Source organism: Lycium ferocissimum, chromosome 11, assembly GCF_029784015.1.
Source record: "Lycium ferocissimum isolate CSIRO_LF1 chromosome 11, AGI_CSIRO_Lferr_CH_V1, whole genome shotgun sequence".
Taxonomy (NCBI): Eukaryota; Viridiplantae; Streptophyta; class Magnoliopsida; order Solanales; family Solanaceae; genus Lycium; species Lycium ferocissimum.
In genome coordinates, this window is record NC_081352.1 from 24,707,445 (window position 1) to 24,716,154 (window position 8,710).

Genomic DNA, 8,710 nt, shown 5'->3' on the forward strand with positions numbered 1-8,710 from the left:
GATCGATAGAAAAAATAATCTAAGCATTTTACCTCCACTGAAAATTGAATCTGAGATTTATAATTCAAGAACGACTAGGCCACACCCTTATATGCTGATACATCATACAATATTTAGCACACTTTAAGTAACATTAATATACTAGAATGCTAGAGTTTATCCAAGAAAGATTCAGAAGATCCTGATCAACCTACTTTACCAAACAACTAAATGAAATTTGATTGACTTGAAATTAGACCATTTCCTATTTAGATTACAAACAAGGATTACATCAAAATCTGTTCATGATCTTAATGTCCCAAATTACCAAGAAGAGATTTACCTTCCAGCAACAGTATTACATTATAGAACTTACAAAACAGATGCTTCTATCTGAGCAGCTACTTGTTAGTCACATACTGCACATAACTGATATTCTCATCGATAAATATTGCCTCGCATTTAGAACTTCTCAGAGAAAACATCAATTCGTAACATTATGCAGCAAAACCCGAAATGAAAATTATCATGATTTACAATCTGGCATGAAATCATTCACAGGCTGGTTTTGTGTCGAAGCTGCTCAAACAGATTGCAAAAGCTTGGAAGGCAGAAAGCGGGTAGCAGTAATCCATGGTGAAGATATCTTTTCCGATCTTTCCGAATTGCAATATTGTTGTTTCTTGTACTGCAGCCGGAATATTGTGAGAAGGATCAACTGCTGCTACTAGTTGAAAGTTTTTAACGGACGCCACTGTGACGCGACCTTTAAAATTTAGGCACCAGCACTGCAATTGTTCATGCCACCTAGGTGCCTTGTTTTTTAGAACAAGTGGCTTGCGAGAGCTGATAGTTAAAGCTGGCTCCTTCATTTTCGAGACAGCTGGCTCATCAAAAGATTGCGGGAATGATGTCGGTGTTGGAGCACTGCCACCCTCTTGAATAGAGGAGAAAGGGATAGACTGCATGGCGCAATGCATTCTCCTTGGTCCTCGTGTACGGAGAACATTGAGTTCATAGGAAACGGTGGCTATACTGTAATTGCACGCGGGTACAGTGGGAGAAACTTGCTTCGCACTGAATCGTCGACTAAGCCGGCGACCACGATGTTGATGAAGAGCTGCATCACTTGGAGGTTGGCTATCATATATGGTGAACTTGGTTCCAAGAAAGTTAGATCTGGTCAAATTGTTCAAAAGTTATTAAAAACACCTAAAAAAACAGGAATTAGCGACGGACAAATTATATAACTAAACAGCAAAATCCGCTCTAATCCTATTTAGCGGCAGATTAGCGACGAAGTTCGCAGCTAATTCCTTTTCTTTTCCTTTTTTTTTTTTTTTTTTTTTTGTAGTGGAAATGGAAGGAAATAGAAGCTTTCCTTTTTTCAGCATTATGAAGGATGGTAATGGTTTAGTAATAGAAATAATATGCAATTCGTGGGAACTTGCCTGAGTTTTCCAACATATGTACTGCTAGCTCGAGAAAAATCATCTGAAACCAAGGAAATTACAAAGTCTGTGCTTGTTGCCCTTCTGATCCTTTTTGCAGCCAGCAATAGTTTATCGCTATCATCCTCAGCTGTCATCAAGTAACATATATATCAGATGTGTACTTTTCAGTGACCAAGATGATTAGACCGCTGACACTAAAGGGGTCGTTTGGTTACCGTTTAGAGAGGAGTTATAGATGTATTAAGACTAGCATAACTTTATACATTGTTTGGTTACAAAACAGGGAAAAACAAACTCCACATAAAATTTAGCCAAGTTATGCAATGTTTGGTTGGTTTTTTCTCTTCTCCACATAAAACATATCATTGCTAATACAATGTTTGGTTCATGTTTTTCTTTTCTGAATAATAATACATGTACGAGTATAAGCTACGGGAATCTATGTTTTATTTATGGAGGGTGGAAGATGGAATAACTGATACATGAATAATGGAATAACTGATACATGAATAACTAAATCCTGCATAACTACTCCTTGCATTACTGATACATGCATAACTAACCCCAGCATAACTCTAACCAGCAACCAAATGACCCCTAAGAAGCTATAAAAAGTTCTGCAATTCTGGTGTAGTCCAGTGTATATAACTTGAAGGGTGTCTTCCATCAACCTAAGTATAATCTTCCGTCAAAGAAGAATCTATAGAAACTTTAACTTCATTCATCGACTAAATACACAAGGTAGATGATGAAGTTGATACTAAGGCAACACAATCATAGAAAATCATCTCCATTCTATAATTCAAGCGTCAAAAGATGAAAAAAAAACAACCTCATAAATTTAGAAGATGAACTTCATTCATGATTCAAATATGTGCATATATCTTAAAGCTGATTCCAAGGAGCACAATAATTTTAGACGAACCAATTCAAGTGTCGAGAAGAAAAAGAGCAAGGTCAACAGGAAAAAGCAACTTACATGGAGTCATACCAAAGTAGAGGCGATAAACCGAATTAGCTCTGTCCCGTTTGATAAAGCAGTGGAGTGGGGATTCACGGGGACCCGGCTGATTCAAAGCAGAAAGGGAAAAAAGAATGGACTCTTAGTTTTTTCTTCTTTTTTGGTGATTGGCAAGAGGAATAAAATAAGGTTGAATACATCGATAACCCCCTATATTTGCCAGTAAATTTCATTTAGATACTCGAACTATGGCATGTTCCCATTGAGAACCAGAACGTGATGAATTGTTCCTCTTAGACACTAACCGGCTCAAATTTCAAAAAAGCTTTTGTTCGCGCTGTCAAGCACTTATTATATAGATAAATTAACCACTTAAATATGTCACAACCTTTAATTATACGTATTAGCCTCACTTGAACAGACCTGAAATTTTACGCCTTATTGAGACTAATCGTATAAAGGACGTCACATATTTTAAGTGATTGACTTATCTACGTAATCGGCGCGTAAAAACACACACATAAGCTTGAGTCGGAAGTGTCTAATAGGAATGCTATCATATGTTCAGGTGCTCAATGGGAACAAGCCGTAGTTCGAGTATCTAAATGAAATTTACTGACTAGTTTAAGGAGTTGTCAATGTATTCAGCCATAAAATAGTGATCTAACAGATTAAGGAGAATACCTGTTTTAGTGAAATGGGAAAGGTAAGCCTACCACATTCTTCCGGAGTCCTGACGGTCTCCTTGGTAACTTCCCTCCATGACTTGCAAACAGATGCACAAAAGACTACCGATGTCCGATCGGGCCATGATGTCTCACTTTCTTCAACCCTGCGGATAATATCCAAAAGTAACTCTGGTGGTATATTTGCCCATTGGCCTTGTTGATTGGGATCAAAAGGAACTACATCAGGAGCTATATGTGATCGAGTTTTGTTTCTCCAATGTCTTCCTCCTTCCACTTCCCCTCTCCTTGATATACTCCCTCCTATCCCATCTTTCATTTCCTTCAGCTCACGGACAATACTCTTGAACGACATCAACAAGACTTCTCCTACAATAGGATGGCAAAGAATTTAGAACAATAAAAGACATTTAAAACAACGAAAATAAGAAGAGCCTCGGTATATTTCAACGATCACACGTTCCTGTCCATGAAAAAGAACTCTCATCAATTTTCCATTTTTGTCTACATACAATCCTCCCAAGGTAGGGTAAGGTCTGCGTACACTCTACCCTCCCCAGACCCCACTTGTTGGATTACGCTGTTATGTTTTTGTTATTGTTATTGACTACATACAATGTTTTAAACAAGCAGATCTGAGCGGCGGAACCTAGCATGCTGATTACGGGTTGGGCAGAACCCGGTAACTTTGGTGCAGACCCATTACTTGTATTAAAACATCCACTTAATATGCATAAATAATTTATCAAGAACCCAATAACTTTCTTTTTTTAGAATCTAGAACGCATAAACTCAAAATCCTAGCTCCGCCTCTATCTGAGGCTACAAATTTACCCTTTCTCGATCAATCATCAACTACACCTTAATCCCAAAAAAGAAAGTCAGGAACAGCTATATGAATCCTTCGCAACCATTTCACTCAATTTGAGTCCAAATCATTCCATATAGATGAACAAGAAGAGAAGAAAAAAAAAAAAAAAACCAAGAAAGTATGAACAGGTAATTACCCCTAGATCAGCATTAAAAAATAAAATAAATTTTAGAAAAAAAAAAAAAAGCTTAACATAGACATTTGCACTTTCTAGCACAGTTCAAGAATAAAAATGAAAACTTTATTAGGAATTAAATATTCTCAATTCAAAATTTTAGTAACAATAATAGAAACACAAATTCAAAATACACATCTCCAGAAAAAATAATAAATGTTTGCAAAATTTCTAAAACAGCTCAATAATTTTAAAAAAAATCAAAACTTTATTAGAAATCAACTGTTTCCAGTACAAAATTTGAGCAACAATAATAGACCAACACTTAATATACAAAAATTAAGAGAAAAAAAGGAAGACAAACATTGAAGGTCAGATCTTTGACATGAAATGAAAAGAGATAACAAAAACCAAAAGGGTAAAATGAAAACTTTCAAATCTGAAAAAAAAAAAAAAAAATTGGGGTGGGTGGGAAGTAAATAAAGATTAAACATAAATATTTGCAAAATTTGTAGCACAGTTCAAGAAATTGTGCTAGAAATGAAAACTTTTAAATCTATAAAACCAAAAAAAAAAAAAAAACATAGAGAAACCAAAAATGGGTCTAAAATAGATATTTGCACAATTTGTAGCATAGTTCGAGAATTTCTGCTAGAAATGAAAACTTTCAAATCTGTAATTACTAAAAAAAAAAGGGGTCTTAAAATAGAGGAAAGAGAAGAAAGAAAACCTGATATATTAGTGCCAAAATAAGACAATATTTGATAAGAGAAGGCTAAATTGGGTAAAATCAGATTGGATCAACACGGCTAGCTCCGGCCATGTATAACCGGCAACCACCACTTTGAACCACCAACTTGAAGAAATATTAATATTAATATTTCCGACGTGTATGTATTGAAAGTTCCTCCCACCAACTGTTTTTTTTTTTTCTTTTTTAAATCTCTTTCAAGTTGCACCAAATGGATTTCATTTCACGATAACGCATCTTTTAAGCTAGATTTTGGGCCTCCCTAGGGAGTCGGCACTCCCCTTACTATTATTATTATTATATTCTCTTTATTTAATCCACTAAATTTTGGGAAATTGAAATAAAAAATAATTATACTTTATTTTTTATTTAATTTTCTTCTGTTATTACCGCTTATTATTACTATTTATTATCATTGATGCTTTTTCATCTCTTCTTGAGTTGATGATCTATCGGAAACAGCTTCCCTATCCATCAAAAGGTAAGGGTAAGATATGTGTACACTCTGCCCTCCTCACATCCTACCTGATGGGATTATACTAGGTATGTTGTTGTTGTTGGTGTATTTTTTATTTAATTAAGAAAATATATGTATATACTCCGTATATATGTATGTTGTATAGCTATACCTTTGAGGTATACAATTCATACATTAATATATTTTACTAATAATATACTTATATAAAATCGTGATTTAGTTATTTTATTGTTGTATATATTCAAAATATATAATTCACTTTTACTAATGTAGAAGTGGGATAATTATGTCGTCGTGTACAACAACCTTAATCGCACAAGTCTCGATTGGGACTACCTCAACCCCTATAGGAGTCGTATGAGGTGGAAGGTCCACGTACACTTTTGAAGTCGAAGTTTTTCAATAATGGGACTTAGGGACCGTTATGATGATTGGTTTAGTAGGGCGACCGGCCTAGCTACTACAAGCACCTCTAGGCATTTGTTGAGGTAATTTTCCTCATTACCTACCTAAATTTCTCTTGGTATACCCACTTGTGTACCTTTTAATTTCTTGAAGCCCTTGGAGCATGTGTGATTTATTCAGGGTCCTTGTCAAGAAAGAAGTCAGTCCCTTATTCGATATAATTATATGAACATAAAATAATATTGAATTTTTTCAAAATAGAAAGAATATTGTATAAAATGGAAGATACAAGTATGAGGCGTGTCTATTTCCAATTTGGGTCCGGAACAAAAATAATGCAAAAAAAATTTTTTTTAACCAAAATACCCCAACAAAAAAAAATGTTACCAATATACCTTTAGCGCAGTATTTTACTGCGCTAAATCACTTAACTGTAACGGTTCCGTTAAGAGATTTAGCGCAGTAAAATACTGCGCTAAAGGGACTTTTCTCGTGTGCCTATAGCGCAGTATTTTACTGCGCTATAGCGGTGCCATTTTCCAAAACCAGCCTATTTACACTCCTTTTTACGTAGTTTAGCCGTATATTAATCATGCTTTGAGACTAGGGAACTTCAATATTTTATATAGAACCCTACTTATATTTGTACAATTAATAAGATAGGCTCAATACATAAAGAATACGCAATACTTTGGATTGTCGTTTTAGTGGTTGAAAAGTGCTCGAAGTCCTTTTTTGTTTGAAGACTTGTAGTCATTAGCTTTACGTTATTTATCTTTAGGTTTCGTCTTATTTTTAAATTAATGCTTAACTTTATTTTGAACGTGTCGGTTTTTTTTTTTTTTTAATCAATTTAGGGGTGTGAAACTATAAATAATAATAAAAACTAAGATAATATGTATAAATATACAAAAAATATATTATATTTACGATAAATTGTACAACACTAATGTATATACACTATCGAGGATGGGTCCCACATGTAGTATGCCTGAGACTATCCCTAGGCCTAAGGCTCATGCCATCCCCACCGCCCTCGCCATCGTCTCCATCGTCCTTCTTCCTCTTAATAACCGACGCTCCAAGTCATGATCATCTCCTCTTCCCCAGCCCGTGCGCCCTTGACTAGAACGTGCTTCTTCGGGATCTGTTCGCCGGCACGCCGTCGGAACCTCGGCCGAGCTAGGTCTCGAGACTCAACCACTTCCTCGTCCGGGAGTCGCTACCTGCGTGCGCCCGAAGGATGAACCTAAAAAGTATATAATAATTAGTACCATTTCTTATTTATATTGAATACATTAACGTTATTTATTTAATCAAACTCCGTGTGTCAACGGGCGCCCGAGTAGGCTCCCCGAGATGGGTCCGTAGGCTCCTCGTACGGGGGTGGTGGTGAATATGAGGTAGTCTCCCCGGACGAGATGCCGTTCGAAGTCCAAGTAAAGGTTATAAAAATTAAATAAATATTTACCTTATATTGAATAAAAGTAGTTTTAAGTAAAAAACTTACATGCGCCTCGGTAGTCTCATGAGAAGACACCTCTCGCCTCGGCGGGCGGACCGGAATGTCCCGAGTGGGTCGCTCTGCGACCGCCGGCGTCGAATCCTAAAATATCAAAATAACGAAATAATAAGTAACATACATATTTAAAATAAGTACTTTAAATAATAAAATATGTATTAAATATTGACCTTATGTTGAATAAAAGAAATTGTAATAAAAAGCTTACACGTGGCTCAAATGGTCATATGGGAAGACACCGCCGGCTCGATTGGACCCATGAGAAAACGCCTGAGTGGGTGGCTCTGGTGGACCCGTTGGTGCCGAATCCTAAAATATAAAATAATAATGAGTAACATATATATATATATATTTAAATAAATAATTTAAATGAACAAATAAGCATTTTAAATACTAACCTAGGATCAAAAACTCATCGAAGTCAAGAATCTCGGGTCCCTCTAAATTCCTCACAGTGCCGCTCATCGCCCAACGAAGCGCGTAACGCCGCCCAATCAACGTTATCACGCTCCTCCATGTATGCATTCCGGCTCGGCCGTGATGACGACCCGGTATCTCGGCAAGCAAGAGCGCCGCGTAAACGTAGGTGAGTCCCCAGCGTGCCGCCACCGCCCGGAACGGCCGCGGATGGACTAGACCGTGAACGCCTCGGAATGGGAAAGGCCTCATCCGCCTCATCTACCGGATGGTGTCCTCCACCACCAGTCCTCCGGCGACCACCGCGGCCTCTACGCGCACGGCGTCCCCCGGCAAAGACGGCGTCCTTCCGCGACGGCCGCCCCTTCCGGGAGCACCCGGTCCTCCTCCCCGGCGCCGCTCGATAGTCGGCCTCGGTAGGCTCCTCCTCGCGCCTAATCTCGCCGCCTGCCGCCGATACCATCCTCTCGCTATCCGTACCATCTCCGCCGCAAGCCCCGCAAGCCCGTGGTAAGGCATATGCTCTAACCCCAACATGCGTAAACGCCGTACCCCGCCACCACCGCATTTGTGTTCAACGAGAAAAAAAAAAGTTACTTTTTAAAACGTAACATTCAACGCGATTAAATAAATCTAAATACGATAAACTTACCAATGCCTCGTGCCCGGCGAGTGCCGAGTATCCCACATCCCCGTGGGGACGCAAGCGGGCGGGTCGCCGATCAATCGGCGTGTGATCCGATGATACCGCGCATGTAATGTCGTCGTAACGGGAGTCAAATGGCCGACGACAACTAAAGTTGTCCAACACTGTTCTCCCAACGGTGAAGCCGAACATGCATGAAAGCGTAAAATCATCATCAACGGCAGCCGATCGTCCCGCCGGTAGTGTCGGAGCTCATGACGACGCGAGGGGGTATACTCGTGTATGCCCAAACCGTCGTAAGACACGCCGGGCACGTGCTTTCTCTACGATGTCCGGTGTATCAATGGACACCGCGACATCCAAACCCCCGACTCGCCCTACGAAGGCCGGCAAAAACCATCTAATATAGCAAACGTACGGCGTCC

At 38.6% G+C, this 8,710-nt stretch overlaps 1 protein-coding gene across 1 annotated transcript; it reads right to left on the minus strand.

Annotated features, from left to right (window-relative positions):
* Window positions 1–207: 207 nt before the first annotated feature.
* Window positions 208–5,087, minus strand: LOC132038644 (tubby-like F-box protein 5). Its single transcript, XM_059429325.1, has 5 exons — window positions 4,797–5,087; window positions 3,079–3,449; window positions 2,413–2,500; window positions 1,431–1,560; window positions 208–1,158 (listed from the first exon to the last, which is right to left on the minus strand). Exons 2-5 carry the CDS (start codon window positions 3,433–3,435, stop codon window positions 531–533), a joined length of 1,203 nt encoding a protein of 400 aa, XP_059285308.1. The 5' UTR covers window positions 3,436–3,449; window positions 4,797–5,087; the 3' UTR covers window positions 208–530.
* Window positions 5,088–8,710: the final 3,623 nt, after the last annotated feature.